The sequence below is a fragment of the Tetrao urogallus genome, assembly GCF_951394365.1.
Source record: "Tetrao urogallus genome assembly, chromosome: 5".
Taxonomy (NCBI): domain Eukaryota; kingdom Metazoa; phylum Chordata; class Aves; order Galliformes; family Phasianidae; genus Tetrao; species Tetrao urogallus.
This window is the reverse complement of record NC_136818.1, coordinates 1707495-1732019: the sequence shown is the minus strand read 5'-3', so window position 1 is coordinate 1732019 and position 24525 is coordinate 1707495. Positions and strand designations below refer to the sequence as shown.

Sequence of the window (24525 nt, the reverse complement as noted above, 5' to 3'; positions counted from 1 at the left end):
GTGAGGATGGTGTCATTCTGTATGAGAAGCTTGTAATTTACTCTGAATAACCTTTGATGTTGACTGTAATGCCCGAGAGGACAGTTCTGTTCTGTTCCTGGAGCCTAAATTAAATTCAGGAGGCTGACAGCCCTCATCAGGGTAAACTTGGAAGGAACTGAGGAAATGAGTGCTCCCAAACTGTGCAAATCTTACATCTGGGTCTGGCAGTTCCTGCCTCACGTAGTGGAGCTGTGGCTGCAGGACATGAATTGGGTTCAGACAGACTGAGATGCACTCGATGTCTCCAGTCTTGGAAATACAGCTCTAGAGTCAAACACCTTTACTGACCTTTGGGTAATGAATGTCAGGATAATGCTATGAAGGGCAGTGAGTCCTTTTGAACATTTTCTGAGGAGTCTGGAAAAGCCCACTCAGTTTATATGAACCTGAGAGATCCTTTCAGAGGCAGTTGGCTAAACTTGCGAAGGCAAGCAGCCTGTTAACCTCAGGTAGATGCTGGGCCTGGGTCACCTCTGCATGGCAAATCCTGTGGGACAGCTGGAGGCAAAACATACTGGACATGGAAGCAAGTCTGAGCCATCCTTTGGCTGCTTGTGAATGTCATCTTTGATCCAGGCCACTGCAGCTCACTGAAGCCTCAGGCTGGAAATTCATTGTGGTGCTCTCATTAGCAGACTTTACAGAGAAATTATTTTGGTGACTAAAGGGAGAATGGAGAGTGTTTGGGTGGAATCAGAAGGCTGACTCTATACTTACACATTTCTTCCCCCGCTCTGCTCTCCCTACCAGGATGGCCGTGCAGCCTCAGCAGTTCTGGTCAGCGCGATGTTCTGTTTCTGTCACCTCTTCTCTAACCCAGGCCCTGCTATGCAGCTGCTGAACACAAAGAGACCTGGAATTGTACTGTGGCCATCTCACAGGAGGTAGAATGCCTTGGCTGAATGCTACGTGTGTGTTTTGACAATGCGTTCCCAGCTCCTAGGCTGAGACATGCATTCCATTTTGGCTTTATTCTCCAGAAATAGGGGGTAAGGTAGCAATCAGGCACTGTAGCAGGTTGTCCAGAACAGCTGTGGGATCTCTGACTTCTGAGATCCTTGGCTGGGGATCACCGTGAGCAGCATAATCCAGCTCTGAGGCTGGATGCAGTGCTGAAGTTGGTCCTGTGCTGAGCAGAGAGGTGGACAAGATGACCTTCAGAAATTTCTTCCAACCTGAGTTACTGTGTTATTTCACGGAATAATGTGAGCTAAAGGATGCATATGCTGCACGCCCCATCCTGTCCACCCAGTCCCAAAGGTGCCAGCAGGAGGCAACAGTGTTAAAATGCAGGACTCCTATTGCAGCAGCAGCAGTGCTCATGCATTAGCCGTGCTACTTAGCTTTGGCAGGTCGTAACTGATGTTTATGGCCACTTCCATTTCACCCACTTTGTAACAGTAATGGAGGAATAAAAACAAATCTTACAATAGCTTTGTGCTCTGGCTCAGGAAAGCTGACAGGTCTGTAGTTAATAGGGCTTTGGTGAATCCCCTTCCCAATACCAGCTTCATCCTTATAATGTTTACACTGTAAAAATGTCTTGTTTATAGTTTTCATGAAGCAGAGGCAACACTGCCTGTCAGAGCAAACAGAAGATGTAGTGTTACGTGTGGAGAAATAATATCCATGACTAAGTACTTCACATGGCATGTGCACGTAAAATAGAATGAAAACTGATCACCTGGGATGAAGGTCTCAGTGATGGCTTTCTCTATCTGCAGATACATAGGATACATTTGCGATCTAATAGCAGACAAGCCTGTCATTCCTCACTGCAAGCCTCTGACTATCAAGTCAGTCACCCTCAGCCCAGTCCCCTGTTTCAACAAGCAAAGAAATGGCTGCCGGCCCTTCTGCGACATTCTCAGTGGAGAAACCAGAATCCTGACCACATCCCAAGAGTATGAGAGGATGAAGTGAGTTGCTGTGCTCTTCTACCATCCTTAGGATGCTTTGCTGTAAGGTGTCTAGTGTCTGTGCTGTGGCCATTGCCAGACTGTCTGATAAATCATGGGGTGCGGATATTAATTGAAGGTTGGTGCCTACTATTGAATTAAACTGTCAGGGTCAGTGTGAAGGTATCTCAGTTGGGTACCTTCACTGAGATGGTTCAGTGCTACAATAGTTTCTCCTGTGAAGTGTTTCTATTTCAACTCAACCTCACACTGAGCAGAATGACTCTGTTGGTTCAGCCTGAGTGAGATGGTAATTTTGATGTTGATGTTGGGGTTGGGTGGTAATGGCGTTGTAGAAGGGAGCTTAACTGTGGATTTCCTTCTTGTCCCCTCGAAGAGAATACCGTGTGCAAGAAGGGAAAGTCCTAATTCCACTGGGAGCCACTGTCCACGGAGATGTTGTTGTTTCCGTCTACCATATGAGGTCAACCATAGGGGGACGCCTTCAAGCAAAAGTAGGAGTTTGTTTAATTTCTCTTGCATGATAGAGGCAATGTAGCTAACTAAGAGGGGCCTGAATATTGGGTCTAAGAATGAAGATGGCACTCATGATATAGAAGGCTTCCTTACCTGAACATAGACTTAGCATAAATCGGAGCGGTGCCAAGTGAAAACAAAGAGCATTTGGGGAAGTCTTTGGTGCTCCCTCTGTCTCTTTACAGTGTATATTGATAGGATGTAGGATCCTTCCAGGTGATGCAGCAGATAGAAACCAACCCATCAGCAACTGGTACAGGCAAAACACCACCAAAATCTCTGTTTATGCCCTCTAAGAAGATGGGAGAATATTTTTTCTTTAGCTCCAGTGATTATGACTGATTGAGCCATCCCTCCTGGATGGTGGCAGAGTTGCTTGTTCTAGAACAGCCTTCACCTTTTTGAATGTTATGGATAACAGGCAAAAATTGCAGAGCAACTGATGAATGTTTCTCTTCTTAGCTCATTACTGGTGCTGTTTGCTATACAGGCAGTGCTTTACTGGAGTTCCTACTGTGAATGAAATGGTCTTGTATGTTCCTAGGCTACCTGTTGCTCCACTGTATTCAGTGGAAATAGATATCAGTTTCATTGAAGTGCAAGAATAGGCCAAGTAGGTCCTGGCAATGAGGGCATGTTCCCAAACGCTGTGAAGGCACTCCTCTGTCAGGGCAGCAGCAAAATTAAAGGCAGATGGAAATACTGGAGTTTGAGAAGAGAAAGTTCTACTTTCTATAGAACGAACAGAATGAATTAGCTTATGCAGCAGTAATCTATATAGTAACTGGTAGTAGGGTAGACTTAACCATCTGCATGTGCAATATAAACAAATATTTGAATTTCATGAGTTTAAGCACTTGTTCATTAAGGTGCTCTGTTTTTCAGATGACCAACACACAAATATTCCAAATTCAATTTCATACTGGATTTATAGCCCTGGGAACAACCACATTAAAATTCACCAAGTGAGTATTTTAAGCTGAACATTAATCAAACCTGGAACATAAAAGCCTTAAAAAGGCTAAAGGAGAATATTCACAAATGAAAGTCTGTGTGCATGCATATATATTAAAAGATGATGTAGATTTGTAGAAACATCTGTTCCTTTGGAATTGACCGGCTTCTCCCCATTTAGACCTGAACTGGATGCCTGTGACTCTCCAGACAAATATCCCCAGCTTTTCCATGTTATACTGGAGATAGAAATACAATCTACTGATAGACAAACAGAGTTAACTCCTCCGTGGGAGAACTTCACAACAAAAGACATCAATCCAACCATTCTCTTCTCCTCTCATCAGGAGCATCAGGACACTCTTGCTTTGGCAGGTGGGAGCCGCACAGCTTTACTCACTTGATTTGGGGCTCCGTCTTACTTTCTTTTATTTATTTGTTTGTTTATTTTGGTGCTCTGTGCTGCAGGTAAAGGTCCCACTGATTCACCCCAGGATAACATCAGGAATGTTGGACAGAGTGCATTCTTCTCATCTCTCAGCTGGCAAGGTACGCAGTGTAGCCTTTAAGTCAAGTTGCTTAGAATGAGATAAACAACTTGTTTCTCTCTCCCCCCTCCCTGGAGCATGGAGGCTTGCTGAGGGATCTGATTGTGGCATGCCTTGTGCATTAGATCACTGTGCTGCTGGTCACACCCTTATGTTGCAATTGAGTGGAAATTAATTTCCTACAACATTCTCTTCAGAAATTGCCTTCTCGCGCTGTACGTGACCGATTATTGACACAGCTCCAGTATAAACCTTCACCCTAGGCATCCTTGGCATTGAAACAGCATAAAGGTGCTTTTTGCTAATATTGTACTTGGGAGAACATAGCATTGAGAGTGAGCTGGGTGCCTGTCCACAGCATGGGGGCATCGCACTGGAGATGTGCAGGCAGGACCTGGGCACAGGAGGTCCCATGGGCAATGCCAGAAGGTGATTTGTGTCACTACTGTTTGTAATGAGCCCAGGCTCTGGGCCATGGCTGGAGATAGGCTCAGTGCCTGGTCATGACCCAGAAACCTGTGCAGCTCTGCTCTGTGCGGGTGGCACTCACTGCTCTTTGGGCTTGAAGAGAGCCAATTAGCCTCCCCCTGTGTTCCTGATCAATAACACTGACCGCTTAGCACGCAGCCCAGAAAAGACCTCAATTTAAATCTTTACCACAGCAGCGTTCTGAAAGGTTCTGTTCTTGATAGCTTCTTGTTCTGCATTTAAGCTGATTTCTATGGGAGCCTTGCGATGAAACTAACGGCTACCTAATTTTATTTTAGATCAGAAATCTGACAAAAGTAGCTCTCACCCCACCTCAGAGGACCGAGCAGCATTGGTGCATGAGGAAAGCGAACAGTCAGATGATGAACTCTTGTCCCTTTCCAGTCAACACAGCAATGCCAGCGGCGACAAACCCCACGGGACGCCAAAACATGGCAAAAAGCAGCAAGAGCTGCCAGCACCGCCTCCGCCTGAGGACGTGGACCTGCTGGGGCTGGATGGCAGCCCCATGAGCAAAACCTTTCCCTCGCAGCCGGCGGCTGCACCCTCTAACTCGGACTTGCTGAGCGATCTGTTTGGGGTTGGCGGGCCGGGCTCCCAGGGGCAGAGCACACAGCCTGCTGCCGACGAGGTCTTCCACATGGCGGGGCCCGGATCGGTGCAGTCCACCCCTCGGCATTCCGCGGCCTCGGCGTCCCCGTCCCCATCCCCGAGGGTGGGAGAAGGTAACGCCGGCTCCGCGGGGGTGTTGCTTTCCTCTCTGGGTGTGCTTCTCATGGAGACAGTGAGGGACTGAGGGACCCCGAGAGGCCGTCCGGTTCTTCCGCTCTGAGGCTGGAGTCACCAACGCGAGCAGATTGGCCAGTTTGTTTCTTTAAGTCTCTGGGGAGCTCACCCAGATGCTTGGCTGGCTTCTTACATTATAGGCACTGGAAGTCACCCTTCTTCCAGTGCATCCAATAATGTATGTGAGGAGAATTCTTGCTAATTAACAATCAAGAAAACCTAGCCACTTGGGTCTTGGTCAGACCTGCAGCGGTTTAGATTGGATTTCTTTTCCTAACAGTTGGGGTTTGGAGCTAGGATGGTGGTCTTGGGCTGTGAAATACAAGGTTGCAGTTTCTGATCATTCAGCAGACATGATAAGCAATATAAGAAGATTTTTAAAATTATTACTATTTTTTATTGCTCCAAAGAGTGAAATCAGGTTGGTAGAAAGAATGGTTGAATAGATTATTAGGGAGAGGGATCTTTTGGAGGACTAAGTAAACGGAGAAGGGCAAGTAGAGACCATGTGTAATTGAACAGGTGAGGGTCTCTGCAATAGGTGACTGGTTTTGCCAAAGGCAAAATAAGAACACTGAGCTCGATCCAATGGCTGTGTGGGGTCTTCCTCCGTTTGGTTTGGCCTAATCCTTTACATTACAGTTTAAGAGCTGACATGTCAACATGTACGTGATTCAAAGAGCACAATATGCTCACTTAACTTTTTCTTAGCAACAAATAATTTCAAGTGTTTGCGATGCCTGCCAGCTTCCTTGTACAGAAATGTTGGGATTGTTTTTCCCTTTGTTAAGGAGGGCACTGGCTGGAGCAGAGCTGTGGCTGAGATTGGTGGCACCTGCCGCAGGCTGGCCTTGTGGCCCAGTCATTGCACAAGTTGGTGATTTAGAGTTCTCAAAAATGTCTTCCAGCATCTGCCTTTGATCCATTTGGAAGCAGCCCTAAGCAAGCTGGTCCAGACCTCCTGGGTTCCTTTCTCAGTTCATCAAATGTCCCCGGTGATCCTTTCCTTCAGGCAACAAGAAGTCCTTCACCAACTGTGCACAGCGATCCCTTCCACATGGGTAAGAAAGCGAGGCTCTTCCAGTGGATTTGAGCAAACACAAAATGCTGCTTTTACATTTGATGGAGCCGTGAAGTGCAAACTGGTGCTTACCATGAAATGACTCTAAACCACACAAACCCCACTAAACAGGAAAGAGCTTTTTGTCTCCAGACTTAAAGCATGTTCATCAGTTGAAGTGTGGTACGACGAGACTTGTTTTGCTCAAGTCGTATTCTTAATTAATAAGCTATTTGTATACATGAGGAAAGAGACCATGAAGAATGCCTGCCTGCATATTCCTGTGGTTATGAGGTCTACTTTGAACAACCTGCCATTAACTGAGCTAAATAAAGCACAGCATATTATGCCTGCTAAAGAAAACACCCATCCTTTGGTGATTTTGGTTAGAGGTATCTGATTTCTTTAGATCTGATTCTAATTCTGGCCACATTCAGTTAAATCTGACTCTTTTAGTCTCTCCCTTTGTTTAAAAAAAAATGTTCCTTAGTTGTCCCTTTCTCTCCCTGTGCCAAAATGCAATATCATAGCTTTCTATAACACACATTCAGATATGAATTCCTTTGTGTCTCACCATCCAACACACATCCCTTGGGTGGCACGGTCTCCCTGGAAAGTCAGTGTGACATAGGAGGGAACTAGTCTGCTGCTGGCACCGCTTACATCCTTGCTTTGCCAGACTCAGGCACTGGGTATTACTTCTGTGAATAAGACCTTTGGGTCACACTTGGAGCTGGCTGCTCTAATAAAAGGAATTTAAATGATACCCCAGCATGATGAGGTATTAAGTGACACTGCTAATGCTGTGTGTAATGAAAAGCTGGCAGGGTGAACTGGACAGATGTACAGACTTTGTTTGATAGGGCTAAAGCAAAGACTTCTTGATTGTCTCTATATGTGGAGACTGCTTTGCTGTGTCTGTGTTTTCCCTCCTTGCCCTTTGCATATAGAACATTTCCTTGGGTTGAGATGCATTCAGAAACACAAAACCCCACGTTATACTGGTGATAAGGTTTTATAAATACGTATATAAAGCCTCTGACCAAAGCTGCCATAAAACAAAGACTGTAAATCTATGTCCTTCCCTATTAACGTCTGTACAGTATGAGATCAGAAAGAAATGGAAAAATTTGTAATGCCCTTTGTGGGGCAGAAATTCACTTCTAATTAGCAAATGATAGATGGACACAGCCCTGTGCTATCAGTCCTGCTCCTCGCCCCCTATCCTTTCCAGATGCTGGATTACTGGGGAGGTTTGGGTTGGCTTTTAGGAGAAATGTCTTCTCTAGAGATCAGTGAGGTGTTGGCACAGGCTGCCCAGGGGGTGGGAGGGTCACAATGCCTGGGGGTGTTCCAGAGCTGTGGGGATGCAGCACTGAGGGCAGTGGGCATAAAGGAGGTGGGCTGGGGTTGGGAATGGGGAGCTTGGAGGGCTTTTCCAACCTGAATGATTCTATGATTATGTTGTTTTTGCTGTATTACTCTGAGATATTTATACATAGCCATTCTGCTTAGCTTCTAGCACACCAACAGTTTCCATACAGCCAGATGTTTCAGGTGGCTGGGACTGGCCCAACAAACCAGGTATGTGTTGTAAAAGCTCAGAACACTTAATGAAAAAACCTCAGTGAGCTCTGAGATCTGTTTCCTTCCTCAAAAGATCAGGGTCTGAGGTGGGACAGGGTGCTAGGGGTGGATGTATGCGCTTGGGCTCCATCCCATTGAGGAGCCAAGAGAAGGACCTGAGAAATGCTGTGTGTTCCTACAGTGCTGCTAAATTACAGTATGATTCCTTCTACTCTTGGGAGGGTATGTGTGTCCTACCAAAATTTGCTTCCCGAAGGCTTCCAGTTCTTAAAATATATCCATTTATCATAATTACTCTGTCGTTGCAGACAGTCTGGGGAATGTTCTTGTTGCTGAGCCTAATTGTGAGTGGGAGTGCAAGTAGTCTGGGCCAACGCTGAATTGAGACTGCTTAGGAGCCTGACAATAATACACTTAATTTTAACATCAGTTGTAACATTATGTAACCAAACCTTGGGTAAGAGCTGCTCAACTAAAATAAGAATAAAAATGTAGCTATTTTTTCTTTTTTTTCCCCCCTTCTTATCTTTAAGGTGGGTTAGGTATGGGAAGTAAGTCGGCTGCCACCAGTCCTACAGGATCCCTCCACAGCACTCCCACTCACCAGCCTAAACCCCAAACACTGGATCCATTTGCTGACCTGGGGACTCTTGGAGCAAGTTTAGCAGGTTTGCATCCCCTACAAAATAAAGAAGTAACCAGCTACCCCTGGTTTAGAGAGATAGGATGAACAACCTGATATGTGACAGAGAGCTATGGGCTCTCTCAGCCTAGCTGCACGTCACTTTCAAGCATTCCCTCCTGCTTGATTCTCTGTAAATTTTCACAGACCTGTGCTTTTACTGATCTTCCATTAAAAAAAAACCAACAACTGTGCATGCCAGCAACAATTTGGACCTTGTAGGTTGTGTGGATCGCAAAGTGAAACCTCCGTCTCATCTGCATCAACTGTTTCTGGCTAAAGATGCTGCTGTGTTTAAGTCCAACTGCAGAACGGTTGCTGCAGACCTTGCAGCTGTGCCTGGGAACAGGCTCTGGCTCTTGACAGCTGTGGGGGTCCCTAAGGAATTGTTTCATCCTTCTAGATTTGGCCCACTTTCCTCCTTTGTGAGGAAACCTGTGGTTCCTCACTGATCTGCCTCCAATTTGCTGTACTGTTGGAAGGTGGGATCTGAACCCATTTTCATTTGCACCTGGCTATGAAGAACTGTTTGCTTGGCTCTCAGACGTGCATTTTCTCCTTGTTCTATCTCAGAACTGTCAGCAAACACTCAGTCCCACAGCAGTCCTGACAAATGGCTTAAGTTTTCCTTAAAAGCCAGCATGTCAGCTCCTCTGACTGGTAAATAGATTTTTCTTCCCTTTGTCACTGCCCTCAGCTCTTTGCGAGCCGTTGTGGTTTTATCTGATGTTTGTTTTCTCCTTTGCGTCAGTACCAGCATGGTTCTGGAGTTAGGTTTCCCAGTTCCCTCTGCTGGATCACTGGCTGCTCTGCAGGAGCAAAATAAAAAGAATGCCAAGACTCATGTCAGAGCCATCGATGTGCTTTTAAAGCGTGGATTCTGCAGCACAGCTATGGAGTTCAAAAACAAACGATTTGGCATCCACAGGATATTTAACCACATTGCTGTTGTTCTTAACTAAATCAAAAGCACTTGACCCACTTTCCGTGATATGTTTCAGAGCTCGAAGTTGAGTGTGGGCATTAATCTCAATAAAACATTAATGCTGAATACCACCCAGCACAAACTGTGTCTGAGGACCATCCTCTGGAGTAAGAAGGTGCTGAAACACGTGACTCTGTGGGATAATAGCACCTCAGCACAGCATAACGAGGAACCATTTCAACATGCGCCAGCTTGATAGTGCCACTCTAACGCAGAAGCTCTGATTAACAGAGTGGCAGAAGTTGGAAGTGTCCTCTGGATATTTCCCAATCCAACCCCACCTAAAGCAGGTTATGGCACACAGCTGTGGTTCCCAGCTAGCTGCATATTGCTTTTTCCACTTCATCCCACCAAACTGGTGCTCCAGAGGCAGGTGCTTGCTTTTATGCAGCTTGCAGAGCAGAGACAGGAAAGTTGGGGGGCTTTGCTTGATGTTGCAAAAGTAAGTTTGTGGCAAAGCTGAAAGCAGAAGCCAGCTCCTTGGAAGTTTTTGTTGAGATTCCCTGGCCAGAAGGTGAGTCGTTGCTCTGTTTGCTAACGCACACCATCACTCCTTTCCCCTCGCTGTGCAGGTGGCCCTTCGTTTGCCAGTAAGCCAACCACGCCGACAGGAATGGGTGGAGGATTCCCCCCCTCACCACAGAAGCCCTCTCCGCAGCCCATGGGCAGCAGCTGGCAGCAGGGAGCTGGCTATGGCTGGCAGCAGGCACAGCCCAAGGCCCAGCCAGGCATGCCCCATGCCTCACCCCAGAACAAGCCCAACTACAACGTGAGTTTCTCAGCAGTGCCAGGAGCGCAGAATGAACGTGGAAAAGGACCAGCTAATGCTGGTAAGCATTTCAGAATTCAGCGTCTAAAAGGTTGGCTCTTCGTGATGTTGCTTTAATGCACCAAAGCAGGTTGGAGTCTGGTGAGCAAGTCGTGCTGGTGGTGTTCAAAGTTCAACAGTGGTTCCCTGTTCTAGACTCTGAAGCATGCTGATATCTAGGAAATCCTGGATTACAAATGGGATTTGATAATAATTCAAATGTAGCATTAACTTATACCTCTTCTGAGAGAGCCTGCACACTCATAATCAGTGGGAGATTGTTATAAGCGATGTGGGGAGTTGCTTGGGTAGGAAAGCAGTGTTAAATAAGTTTGTATTGTGAAAACAACTTATTCTTGTTTTTTTAAGATTCAAAACCTAAAGTGTCTGCAGATTTTGAAGATCTGTTATCTGGCCAAGGTTTTAATGCTCATAAGGACAAGAAGGGACCCAAAACAATAGCTGAGATGAGAAAAGAAGAAATGGCTAAGGAGATGGACCCTGAAAAACTGAAAGTAAGCAACGCTTTTGTTTATGCTTTACTGTCATTCAGTGTGTCTTTCGTTCTCATCATGCTGGATGCTCTTGAACACTCCCTGAAAGGCGGAGGTGGGCAGTAAGTCACTGGCCTTCCTGCCTGTGAGAGGCATCTGAGCAAATGGAAAGGCCATCTAGTGCCAGAAAGCTGTGCTCCTCTTCTAGTACACATCCTCCACAGCACTGCTGGATCCCCAGCACCACATGGTATCTCTCATGCTTGTTTTCCATAGACTAGGTGTCTAAACTTGATGGCATCATGCACTGCTGTGCTCTCCATTTGCATCCCAGTTAGGAATGAGTTAGTGTGACCTGAAAAACAAAGTCAGAGACTGCAGGTGTTGGAGAACACCTGGAAAAAATTCCACTAGGTCATCAAAATGAGAGATACCACTTGGGAGAAGAGCAGTTTGTTTCCTAAAAATATATCAGAAAACAACAACAGAACACCCTGTGTTCCGAAGTAGCTTCATAAAAAGAAGCCAGATAAGAGCAGCAAACATCTCTTCCTGTCCTTCGGGCTAACCGAGGCTTTGACCAAATGAGGGACTTAGCCCCCAAAATGAGATTGTCTTGGGGCAGAAAGTGAGAGCTTCCTGCTGTTTGTTCACATTATGCATTTTCACATGTTTCCTGAAGATGTGAACGTCCTTTGGAATGCAATTAAAACTCCAAGGATGCATTTCTGTCCTAAACTAGAAAACAGCAGTGGCTTGCTCAGTGTTGCTGTCGTGGCTGCTGGGGCACCATGTCACTCCAGCTCTGGTGAGCAGGCATAGCTAATTGAACAAAACCTTTGTCTCATTAATCTTAGCTACTTTGGAATTCTCACATCTCTCCTGAATAAATTGCTGAACTACAGATATGTCTCAAAGGGAAGGAAGTACGTTCTGTCCCACTCCACATGAGGAATATTAAGCCACAAATTAAAACTGCAGCTGTGGGCTCAGATGGCCACCACTAAGGGGGACATCATCTAGGGAAGTAGGGTTACCTTCTGCTTTGTTTGGCTGCTAAATTACAAATAGGAAAAAAGGCTCATGGAGAGAATTGAGGCTTCTGATTTAAAGGTTAAAAGGATTTATATTGAAGCTAAGCTTCTGTATGAGTCTTTAGTGCATGTCTAGAGCTAAGGCTTCTAAAGATATGCCTCCGCAGCAGAGTTTCAGTCAGGATTATTTTTAGGTATGCAATTAAGCCTGCTGAAGAGCCCACAGTTAATCATTTCATTTATCTTTGACTGTTCCATGTAATGGTTGTTCAAAGTGTTCTTAGCAGTGGCCCAACTCAGTATTTTTGGCAGTATTTTTGGCTCTGGCTATCTTGGCTTTCAAGTGGTGATGTAGAAATTAAAGACAAAGTACAGACTGACAAATATCTTTTATGAATATCTCCCAAAGGCTTTCTGTAGCTTGGAAAGAAATATGAGATGTTCCTTGGAATCACTGCTATTCAAATACAGAAACCTTTTCCTCCTGGAATATCTAATGTAAGGCATAAATGGAGGTTCACGTTTTTCTCCTCAGATCCTGGAGTGGATTGAAGGAAAGGAGAGAAATATAAGAGCCCTGCTGTCCACAATGCATACCGTCCTATGGGCAGGGGAGACCAAGTGGAAACCTGTTAGCATGGCAGATCTTGTAACTCCAGAGCAAGTGAAGAAGGTCTACCGACGGGCAGTGCTTGTCGTTCACCCTGACAAGGTAAGGGCTTCCTAGTTCACACTGATCAGAAATTGACACTGTTCTCAAAAATAAGGTTAATTATGAAGTGTTAAATGTGATTGCTCAATGTATTGGTACAAACAAATGTGTAGAAGCATCCCAGCCTTGGTTAAAGCTTTTAGCCCTCTTGGGTCTGCATCTCTTTGCTCCGTCACTCTGTCAGCTCTGGGGAGCAAAAGGCTGAAGAGCCAGAAAACTGTTAAGCTGTTTACAAGGTCAGCAACTGTGTTTTTTTCTCATCAAAGAATAAGTGAAAACCATTTGTGGAAAGTGAACGATATGTGTTTGAGAATCTGGCTGCACAGAGGTCTTCTGCTGGCAGTCTCCTTGACAGATGTGATACCCCTGTTTCTGTTTTTGTTCCAGGCTACTGGGCAGCCATACGAACAATATGCAAAGATGATATTTATGGAGCTAAATGATGCCTGGTCAGAATTTGAAAGCCAAGGACAGAAACCCTTGTATTAGGTACTTTCTCAGTCTCCACTACAGACCTGTGCTAGTGCTTGTATAGTCTCTTGTCACAAATGTCACAGATCAACCAAACTCTGGCTGGAAATTCAGAAGTTTCAGAAAACAAAGAGCCTAATACTTATCATGAAGAGCAAGAGAAAGGTTTCCTTATGCTTGTTTCAAGAATCCTGAGCTCAAAAGGAACTCTAGCCATCTGGCTTGTCATCTGAGAGCCACAGGGCTACAGTTCCTGGTACCTTTTGTTTTCCCCTTTGGATTCCAGTGGGGTGAGAGAGAAGACATTCTGGGAAAAGGTGGGATTGTTCTGTCTCTGACACAGCGTAGCCGGTGAATTTCCTACTTTGTGTGTGTGTGTGAAATGTGACATGGCAACACTTCACTTGAGTTCTGTAACTGGTGGTGAAGCCCAGACTTTGATGTATTTTCTTCCTAGGTTTGGATCAAACTTCATCAAATTTAAGTGCTCAGATGTGGTTTAGGCACACTTCTAACAGTCACCATTTGCTGCTTAGTTGCTCATAAAGCATAGTATGCCTGAGTAGAGATAAAGCTGAAGCCTGGGTAGATCCGTGTGGCAGCTTACTGCTGCTTTATGCATTAATACTGTACTTCACCTCACAGTCCAGCAGTGAAACGTGTGGAAAAAGTTCCTCAGCATCATGGAGTAAGTGTCTTTAAAGCAAACAGCAAGTAAGGGATGTTAAACAGCACCTTGATGGCTTGTTAAACAGCAATTCTGGGGGAATAGCAAGCTGGGGGGGGAAGAGTGGTTCTACCTTAGTACAAGGGAAGAATGAGCATGTGCTGCATTTCCCATGAAGTTCTCATCAGTAGTTTGAATCCATCAAGCAGCAGACAATACCAGTAAGCTAAAACTCTACTGCAAATTGTTAGAAACTTCCTAGCCTATAGGTAACAGCTCTCCTCCTGAGGACTCAGAAGACTTTTTCCAGCCCACCTGCATCACCTCTATGCCTTTATCAGCTCCAGAGCACTTGGCAAAGGCTCCTGGCAAAACCCATTGCAACTTCACTTTTCAGACCATGGAGTACAAGCTGTCATGCAGGCATCTGTGGGCCAGGTCTGATTTTTGAGGTAAATTGTGCAGATTAATTATCATAGAAGTTTATTATGGACCAAAGCAATAATATCGTAATGAAATATCTTTGATGCTGAAGCATCTGTCCTAGTTCAAATCAAGTTATGCTCTTCACCCCAAACCTGACTTTCTCCTTTTGTGGAATCACTGAAGCTAGCAGTTTGTTTACCAACGATTGTATTTGAGCTTTGGAAGGCAGATATATTGAGAGGATAAGCAGCAAATCATTTGTATTTGCTGCTTGAGGAACAGGTTGCCATCTGATGCGAGTCATTAAAGCTGGTGGTTTTTAAAGACAATCCACTTGTTGTTGCACTTAAATTTTCAAGTGGCAAAACTTTTACTGCAAAGACAGAGTGTCAAAGTACATTGCTTTCTGTATAAAAGTCATCCTTTTGTTGTATTGGTCCATTATTTACTACCATTACTTGAAAATGTGAAACCAACACATAGGTCTCCTTTTATATAAAAGACCTTAAGATAATAGTAACAAACTGGATGTTATTTATTAATGTTTTGATCCAGTATGTGCTTGTCTTATTTAAAGAGATAACTGGAATGTGAATCATGTTCCTGTGATTTGTTGGTTTATTGTTTCTCATTCACATTTGTAGATATTGTGACCTATGCCTATATAATGAAAAGGATCTCATTACTATAATGTACTTTTTTTTTCTTTTTAATAATGAAAACTATGTTAGCTTTGTATCAGGTTTGTCATGGCAAACAACTCTGGATACTCATACGTTCACAAAATGCAAATCCATCATTAAACTTTATCTACCCAAAGAAACCCTACCCCACTTAAACTTTGATTACTTCATCCCTAATGTTTTTATGGGTGCATGAAAGTATTAGGACGTATGTATATCAAAATAGTTAACTAAAAAAAAGAAAAAATTCTTGTCATATCTGGTAGTGACAGAGGTTATCAATGTTCAGGTTTACTGTTTGACTAAATTATTGTAATTTTTGTAAATACAGTATATACTCAATGAAATTGTGACTGGTCTAAAACATTTGTATATACATTAAAAAGCTGTAATGAACACTCACGTGTGTTTTGTGCTTGTGAGGGGTGGGGGAACTCTGCCTTCTTGCTTTCAGCACAGGTCAGGGTGGTTTCTCCATAAACAACAACGCTTCCCTTAGCACTGGGTGGAGACTCCTTTCTTCTGCACTGCCTGCTTATGTGACCCACACCTCTCTGTTCCTGTGGCTTGGGGCTGGCTGGGAGCGGGTGCAGCCATGCAGGTGACTAAGAACCACTTGCTTGAGACAAATGTCCTTGTTTCTAAAGCCTTGATTTTTCCTCAGCAGCAAACAAGCTCAATGGAGAACCCAACTTCTCTTCCTGCAGGAGGTGGGAAGAACAGCTTGGGGTTTAACTCCGAGAGAAGCTCCAATAGGAAAAGCTGCAGTCTTTATAGCTTAAGATAAATACCCCCAGTGAAGCACGTAAAGTTACTCTTCTCTTTCTGCATTTTGGGTTTTTTTTTTTTTTTTTTTTTTTTTTAATCAACCTATTTATTGTAGGCCCAAACGTGGCATTTGTTGGCAGTAGATTAAGTTGGTGCTCACATTTTGTAGGCGTTTTTTTTTCAGACCGGCCGTGCAGTGAAAGGGGCCGTAGCCGAGGCAGGAGCTGCACGGAGGAAAACCCTGTTTGGGATGTGGGTCCCAAAGGCTTTGCAAGGCTGTGGCTCTTGGGCCAAAGCTTTGCCTTCGTGTGGCGGAGCCCCAAAACTCTGAAGGTGTGTGCACCGTGCCGCGGCCCAGCAGAAACGAGGGAGAGATGAGCCGGCCGGGCCTGTTTTGGGGGGTTAAAAACGGCTTTTCAGGAGCAGCCTCCAAAGTGGTGGCGACTGATTGGAGCTGCGTCGATCCGTACGTCTTAGACACACACACACAGCGCTCGTACACCGGCTTTACGGAGCCGCCCAGCGGGAGCAGCGCACACCACCCCGTCACCACAGCGACGGGAGCTCACGGCTCAGCTGTTTCCCGCCTCCTCCTTAAAGGGCGCACCGCCCCTTCCCGGAGTGAGGGTGAAGGAGTCGGGGAGTCGCCCCCCTCTCGGTGCGGCCCCTTTAAGGCACCCGATCACGTGCTCCGGCAGCGGGTGGGGCTAAGGGCCGGAAGTCTCGCGCCGCTACCTCAGCTGTCGTTCGGGGCGCCGAGAAACGGAACCGCTGCCACCCGGCCCGCCGGAAACATGGCGGGTATCAAAGGTACCGAGCGCTGCCGAGCCCCGCCCGGCGGCTCTGGGCTGCCGAGGGTCCCACCGGGCCGCTGCCGGCAGCTCTGAGCCGTTTCCTGCCTGCTGGCGGGCACGGCGGCCTGGTCGTGTTTCCCTTTCCCTCAGCTGGGCCGTAAGCGCCTCACCGCCTGCCTTGTGTTTGCAGCTCTCGTGGGGCTGTCCTTCAGCGGAGCCATCGGCCTGACGTTCCTCATGCTGGGCTGCGCCCTGGAGTACTACGGGTGAGCGGGCTGCGTGTGCCGGGCCTCCTACTGCCTGCTCAGCGAGCTGCCGCTTTCATCAGCCGGGCGCCGGGCTCCGCTCGGTGCCTGCCTTCCAGCCGTTGTCCCGACGCTTTATTGTGGTTAAATGGCCCCTTTTCAGCTTGCACCCGTGTTCCGTAAAAATGGCTGAAATCAGTGCTGTGCTTCCTCGAGGTGACGAACGCCTGCTTGCTGAGCGATCATTCTTAATCTTGAGCGATTCTTTTTGCTTTGTACCTGCCACAGCGCTGCGATGTTGCTTCTCAAAACTCAAAGCAGCCAGCTCGAGCTGTAGGTGACCCTGTTCATCCTGAGAGGGTTGGATCAGGTGGCCTTTTTAGGTCCCTTCCAATTCAAACGATTCTGCAGTTCAGTGCAGGTGAAGCTGCAGGGAGTGCTGGCACAGATGCGTGTGTCAGGGTGTGCCTTCAGAGCTGCCTTGTTTCCAGGCTGGGTTTCCTCTCGTTTGGAAAAAACTTTTGGTTCCAATCCTGCCCTTTATGTCTCCTCTTCCTGATGATTGTAGGTTTTGTGAGGTGATGGTGTGAGCTGAGTCAGGGAGATGATGCTAAATGTGAAATACGTAATCTGGTTGTGGGAGAGAGCGGACCCTGCTCTGTGAGGCCATGGGAGCACCTTCTGTTGAAAGCTTGGGCTTAAATCACTTCATCTGCTTCTCAAACCACAGAGTAGGACTACTGTCATTACTTTTCCAAACAAGGAAATTCATCTAAACTGATACTTTTTTTTTTTTTTTTTTTTTTTTTTTTTTTTTTTCTTCCCCCATCAGTGTTTACTGGCCTATGTTTGTCTTAATATTTTACTTCATCTGCCCCATTCCCCACTTCATTGCCAGAAGAGTAAGTGATGACAGCGATGCAGCCAGCAGTGCCTGCAGGGAGCTGGCGTACTTCTTCACAACTGGAATTGTTGTTTCTGCTTTTGGCTTCCCCATCATCCTGGCGCGGGTCGAAGCGGTGAGTTCTCACAAGGAGGCACTTACTGAGTGTAGGCTTTAAGTGTGCTGGTGTTTCTTTCTGAGCCAGGTGAGCTGCTTTTGTTTGTAAATCCTCCCTTTACTTTCCTTGTGATGGTCGTGGATTCTGATGAAAACAATCCCTGCTGGAAGCTTGCTTATGCTGCTTTTTGATCTAAACAAATGACTTGCATGACTTAAAAAGTTTGCTTCTAGTTTTGCTGTGGTCCAGTGCAAGATATGTTCTCTCCTCCTCCATCTCACACCCTTCTCTGTCATCAGCTCATGCAGTGCTTCTTGCACCATCTTTATTTTTATCTCAGAATGTCTGCTTTCTCCATTTAGGATGCTGGAAACTTGGTGACTGGAGTGTATTATCAGTTAACAGCAAAAAGCCAAACTTCCAGAACTGTCCTCCTGGTTTTCAAAGCATTTCCCAAGCTCATGCTTTGTCCCCTCAAATCTGAGGAAATTTCTGCTAGCTTCTTTTCTCTTTGCTTTCTGAACTGCTCTTCAGTGGTGAGATTTTTGTCACGTTCGTTTCCAAGGCAAAGAACTCCTTTGTCCTGTCTCCCAAACTGCCCAACGAGATGTTATTTTTTTTAATTGTTATTCTAGTTTGTTTTTCCCCCTTTGCCTTATTGTTTTGTTTAAGCTTCATCTGCTTAGTTTTAATTTAATTTGTGATGCACAATTAACCCAACATCGAGTCTATTGTGGACCTGATAATAGGCAGAACCAGAAGTGACCACAAGAGGGAACTCGAATTCATGGCTGTGTCTTAAGAGTAAATGTTTATTAGGGTAGACTTAGGTGTGCAGGTAGATAGCTGCAGAAAGCTGTTTACCTTTAAGGCCAGGTACTATTTTCTGTGCTTATTACTGGCATTTATTTGAAAACAATCTTTTATTTTTATACACAGTATTTACACAGTTAATTATTTAATTATACAGTTAATTATTAAGTTAATTATATACACAGTTATTACACAGTATTTAAAATAAAGTATATAATATAAATAAAATAATGTTTATACACAGTATTTAAAATAAAGCACTAATCTCAGTGGGCTTTTGTGATTTAGATCCGTTGTAGTGACCTGTATGGCAAGGTAATCATTTTGCTCTAAAATATAGAATTATTAGCCTGTCTGTTGAAGTCTTGCTTTATATGAATAGTTGCTAATTGAGTGATTAGTACTGTAAGTTGCAGTATTTATTGTTTGTCCTTTTTCTAATTGCTTTCTGTAGTATTTCATTTAGTTTATCTAATGCATATAAATAACTGGCCTGGATGAATGTTTAAGAACTGCTTTGTTTCGTTTCCTTGCATTTCAGATCAAATGGGGAGCCTGTGGTCTGGTGCTGGCTGGCAATGCAGTCATTTTCCTTACTATTCTAGGCTTTTTTCTTGTGTTTGGTAGAGGAGATGACTTTAGCTGGGAGCAGTGGTAGGACCTCGCTCTGATGCTGGTAATGTTTTCAGCCTATGTCACCATATGTGTGCTGTGTGTGTGTCTGTGTGAATTCACTATTGCAGATGTGTGTGCATATGCATTATCACATCCTAATGTGCTTTTTTACAATGTGTCAGCCAAAGGGGAAAGATCCTTGTGACAGCTCTCTTAATGTATTCAGTGCAGGTTGGGATCTCCATTGCAAATCTGTCCACAAAAAAGTTTGCAAAAACATAAACTGTTTTTACTTGTTTTTCAATATATGTGCATTAACTTCTGCTCTACTCGCTGATACATGGGATATCAATCAGCATGTTTACTTTTTTTCCAAAACCCATAAATTAAAGTAGATCAATATGAAGATTATCCTGCTTACTGTTGCTTACCTTGGTTGTCTTTCTGCTCTGATTAAGGATGAATGAGTACTTGCTTTCCACATGAGTAATTGTAATTTTTTCTTGGATAACAAAAACAAACATAGCATATGCCAACTCTTACACCTAATGAAAGAGAAAGAAAACCCTGGTTAAAAATTGATGGTGTTCACTTAGAATCTACATTCTTTCTTTTCCCTAAGACACGCCAGTTTTGTCACTCTTCAACTTAATGACTGTGGATGTATTTTGGGAATAGTCTTGTGCTTTAATGCTCAGAGTTGACATTACTTCTCTCATGAAGGCTCTCAGAGGAAGGAACTACTCTCAGGACACTTGCAGTCACAATACAGCTCTGTATTCCTGTGTGTGAAGTGCCTGAATTGCAAGGAAGTGAGCGTTCTGCTGGGCAGGACTTATCTCCTCTGTTCTCATTGCTTTGGTAACTTACTTATTCAAACTGCTACTTCTTGGCTGTAAGATTGTTACATTAAAACACTATATTTTTATGCTGGCATTATCCTCGTAAACATTCTCTTATTCTCATTTATAAAAGTTAACTTTATTACTGTTTTGACTTGCTGAAGCCTTTGATTTATAGAGGCACGTGATTTTATACAAACGCACTGTGGCACAACCCTAACTCTGGAGGACACTTCAGTAACCTGCAAGGGGCAAAGGAGGAGACGTGTTAGTTTGATTCTTACCTGGGGAAATTGACACAGAGATTCCTGTTCTGTGAAGAAACCAATTTCCTGTGAAGGATATGTTTTATTATGGAGAGCCCTTCCGAGTAGCAGGGGGCAGACACGTGTTTTATAGTCTGTGTTAGTTTGTGGCTGACTGCTGTGACCCAGCCTGGCTGTGAGGGACTTCTGTAAGGAAGTGACAGAACCAACTCTGCAAGATGTGGCACTTCCCTGAGACAATACCTTTTGCCCACTAGGTTGTATGAGAGCACTTGCACTGTTGTCCAAACTCTCATTACCAGTGTAATGGTGTCCTATGGGTTGCTGTGCAGAGCAAAGGTTAAGAAATAAACAAATGCTATGTGAGCACTCATACTCTGCCTTTTTTCCCATGCTCAGGGCCCTGCTAAGAGGATACAGAAGTCATTCTGTGGTGCAAGTAATGTAGTATCATTCAAATGTAGACTATCTTGGCAAATAATTCTAGTCTTTGATTAGATAGAAAACTGTTAATTACATATTTTAAACTTAAACTTCAGATTTGTGTAAGGTGAACACTTCAGTGTTGAGGAATGCTGAACGGTTGCAGCTGATCCTGAGGTGTGTCTGCAGTGTCAATCCTGCCAAAGAAGAGTTAATGTTACAGCACAGGTTTTCTTCTGGATGCTGGTGCTTCATTGCAGACACAGCAGGAATGTGCTTGTTAAGATGCTGGGTGTGAGCAGGTTGTCTGACTTCGAGGGAAATTTGCATATATGGCTGACTTGTAAAGTTCTGTTGTTCTAATTGGTAGCTGAATTATTTAGAGTAAACATAGTTTCTACAGAGGTCCTGCTTTGATTTTTTTCTTTTTGTGAAGAAATCACTTTTTTTCCCCTTTTCTATGACATTTTCCATTCAAGTTGATGAAGTAAAACATCAGTGATATACAACTGAAGTGCCTGATCCTGCACATATCTGAAGTCTTTGCTGAACATTCCATTTAACTCCAGCTGAAGCACTTTGTGCTTGCAATGTTAGGTTCTTGAACGTTTTCACTCCTCAGAATTTGTGTACTGAAGGCTGCAATGGAAGTCTGTAAAGGTACCCAGTTACCACTGAAGTTTTGCTTTTGAGGCAGGTGGAGTAAAGAGAATAAGCTCACATCAGTTTTTCTTTAATATAAATGATAGTCACTGTAGAATCTGTTCTCCATCTATTAGTAAAGAGCACACGTGTGACAGAAAAGGACTGGGATCCTATTGGGATGCAGGCAGTAAACATATGACAATCTAAAGTGAAAAGGAGGGCTGGAAATTTTGGTGTAGTGTTGAGGAGACGTTGCTCCTTGGGAAATCATTCCATTGCACTGTTTTGCTTTGGCTGTTGCTGTGGCAGGGAGATGCTGAAGGAAGAAAGTGAAGACTTCAGAAGCAGCTGTGTGCAGTAATACTTAATGTGAACTTCGTGCAGTTTTCACCATGGATGTTTTAAATTGTTCAACATTTAAAATCATATTTAATGGTGTTTAAGTAATGAAATTCTTCTTTGACCTCTTTAGAAGCAAATTTGCTTGAATGAGTTCAGCGTTTAAGAGGGTCAAAAAACCTCCTCAATGCACTTGGGTTTTTGTTTGCTTGTTTTTACCAAGAGCTTCATACATTCACACCAACCTGGTGCTCTGATGGCCAGTATTGGGCGTGCTGTCACTCTCAGTAGTGATTTACTGTGGTTTCTCTGAAGTTGTTTCCTTTATGGAATACCATATATCCAAAGTGCCTTAATTTCAACACTATGCTGATTTTTGTGAATGCATGTAACATGGATATACCATTTTCATAATCAACTGAAAAGCTGTTATTGCATTTTTATAAATCTGTCTTGCCAATTAATCACATTTTCTGTAAGTCACTATGCAGTGCAGTTTTTGTAACTTTTGTAAACACTATTCTTGCTTTTCTGTGTTTGCCAGGATCTTGAGATGAAGTATTAAAACATATCCTGCTTTTCTTCTTGAATTGTCTAATAAAACTGAGTAAACGTACCCGATCTCGAGTATTTGTCTTTCTTAGATTTCAAGAGCTGACAAAAAATAAAACTCTCCTGTAAGAAGAGGAAGGACACAGGCACAGCATCTCCTGCCTTCACAATGGTACTGTGGCTGCCAGACACAGATGCTGCTCATGAGCTGTTCAGATGTCTCTTGGTGTTGGTGTTCCCTAACTGGTGAAATAGAGCTTTCAAGCAGATCCTGGGGCACTGTGGTGTTGGGCTCTATCTTGCCCCCAGATCCTCTTCATGTTTTTTCTGGAGATGCATAGGAAGTGCCTTGTGGCCGTTGGTTCTGCAGAGATTTTGGTACCTGGCTTCTGGGTCATCAGGATGGCTCATCTGTGAGATTAAAACGCAGTGGGATGGGTTGCCAGGAGAGGCTGTGGAGCGCCGTGTTTTGGAGGTATTTAGAAACTGGATGCGGTCCTGGGCAACCAGCTCCTTAGAACCAGCTCCTTAGAACCAGCTCCTTAGAACCAGCTCCTTACAGCCTTGGTCAAGCAGGGCGTTGGGCCAAATGACCTGCAGAAGTCCCTTCCACCCCCAGCCATTCTGTGAGTAAATCCCCGAAGCCGTGATCTAATTGCAACAGGCCAATTAGTTTTATGGCCTCTGTTAGAATGTATTATAGAGGCCGTGTTCAAACATGCCAGTGTGTTATCACTTAGCCTGAAAGCTGTTATTTGTGTCTTGTACGTGGTGATTCTGTGAGCTTAGACTAACCTCCAGATTTAGACACATCCATCAGCACTGGTGGAAGCAGGGATGCAGAGGACATCAGAGCTCTTTTCTTCCTAGGTCAGTGCTCCTGTAGGTCAGTGGGTGACCGTATTAAGTGTGTGATCTTGATCCTACCGCTGCTTGGGAAAATGAGCCTGCTCAGTTAATTTAATCCAATTTGTTAAAGCACCCACCATCAGGAGAGGTAAGCTGTAGCATCTGGATTCTGAGTAGCTGATGTTTCTTGTTTGCAGTAATTCTGGCATCTAAGCTTTCGAGAAGATGAGCATACTTGTACTTTGCATCAGTTAGCTGCTGGCATTGTGCTGTTCTGCAGAACAGATACTTGGGACTGCTATTCTGTGCTGCATCACCCAACTCATTCGCTACTTACAGCTCTAGATTTTGAACCAGGGGACTTGCTTCCTAAAGAGCTTTATTTAACCTAGTTTTGGATTTGCTGTGTACCACGATATAGGAGGATATAGCTTAACAAGCTTCCTACCTCTCCCACCCTTGTTTTTGTAGCTGCTCAGATAGCTGTTCCCTGTCAACTTAGATAGGAAATTACAATGAGATGCAGAAGAATCTTGCACTGATTTTACAGTTAGTTCAGTCCCTTTAGCTTGTAAACTTCCTAACTAGTTATGTCTTTGGGTAACTTTCTAAAATCTTGAACAGGCTTTAATTTCATGAAGTAAATCTAAGCTCATCAGCACCCAGGAGTTAACTAAACTTGTCCTGCTAATGCAGGCTGTTACTGTTAATATGTAAAATTATGTAAAGCTCTGAAAAGATCTCTTTAACTCTGATCTCAGTTGTTAACGCTGCTGTTAAGATACTGCATCATTTGCTCTGCAGGGATTGTTTCTGCTGTATGTTAATGGATGAGAAGCCTATTTCATTAGGCTGGATGCACACCAGGTACTAACGACTAATTGATTTGTTTAAGTGCTCCCTGCAAATACGTGACTGGTGTGTACTTGAGAGCTCTACAGGGGAGAGCCTCGTGATGAAGTATGGAAGGAAGCATTAACTGCTGAGTTGTGATTACATGTTAAAGATCAACTGGACACTCCTACAGAAACATTTTCTCCATTGGCCTGGTATTTATAAATATCCTGTATTTATCCCTTGCTTTTTTGTTTTGCTTTTGCTCTTTATGGTGAGGTTTATTTTAGCTATGTCTCTCTTAGGAGTTCTTTTCAGAAATTGGTTCCAGCTGTGTATGTCCCAGTGCTCAGAGCTCAGCTGCCGGTGTCTTGAAATCAGTGCTCTCCTTAGATGAGTTCTACACACTGACCAACACTGTGGGTGCTGCTCCTTTCTATTAGCTCAGTTTGAATGTTCTGGTTTGTTGCTCCCTGCTTCCTCTCCCACGAAGGGATCAGTCCTGGTCTGCATGTGCAGACGGCATTCTTGCTGCTGTCCAAGTGCCTAGAGGGCCTCTTGGGGGAACATGGAGACATGCTCTCCTTCCACCCTACCTCATGGGTGCAACAGAGGGTTATCTTCATAGTGAGACTACAACTATGGCTCTGCTGATTGCAGTATTTTATGTATAATT

General features: G+C 44.3%; 2 protein-coding genes across 3 annotated transcripts in view; both read left to right on the top strand.

Annotated features, from left to right (window-relative positions):
* Nucleotides 1-13105, top strand: part of DNAJC6 (DnaJ heat shock protein family (Hsp40) member C6) — a gene marked incomplete at both ends in the record, with an annotated part of 29622 nt that extends 16517 nt beyond the window's left edge. The window contains 14 exons of one of the 2 annotated variants that reach the window (XM_079535564.1): nt 793-926; nt 1767-1961; nt 2338-2455; nt 3363-3442; nt 3613-3806; nt 3900-3980; nt 4747-5193; nt 6163-6315; nt 7830-7898; nt 8435-8560; nt 10141-10398; nt 10746-10891; nt 12440-12616; nt 13004-13105. In XM_079535564.1, the coding sequence (XP_079391690.1) occupies nt 793-926; nt 1767-1961; nt 2338-2455; nt 3363-3442; nt 3613-3806; nt 3900-3980; nt 4747-5193; nt 6163-6315; nt 7830-7898; nt 8435-8560; nt 10141-10398; nt 10746-10891; nt 12440-12616; nt 13004-13105 (2280 nt within the window). Of the gene's footprint in view, nt 1-792; nt 927-1766; nt 1962-2337; nt 2456-3362; nt 3443-3612; nt 3807-3899; nt 3981-4746; nt 5194-6162; nt 6316-7829; nt 7899-8434; nt 8570-10140; nt 10399-10745; nt 10892-12439; nt 12617-13003 lie in introns of both variants that reach the window. The other variant, XM_079535563.1, reaches the window with a different exon arrangement.
* A 3320-nt stretch (nt 13106-16425) lies between these two features.
* LEPROT (leptin receptor overlapping transcript) lies at nt 16426-19142 on the top strand (the record flags this gene model as incomplete). Its single annotated transcript, XM_079535571.1, has 4 exons — nt 16426-16441; nt 16616-16691; nt 17503-17689; nt 19026-19142. The coding sequence occupies 4 exons, from the start codon at nt 16426-16428 to the stop codon at nt 19140-19142; spliced, it is 396 nt and encodes a 131-aa protein (XP_079391697.1).
* Nucleotides 19143-24525: the final 5383 nt, after the last annotated feature.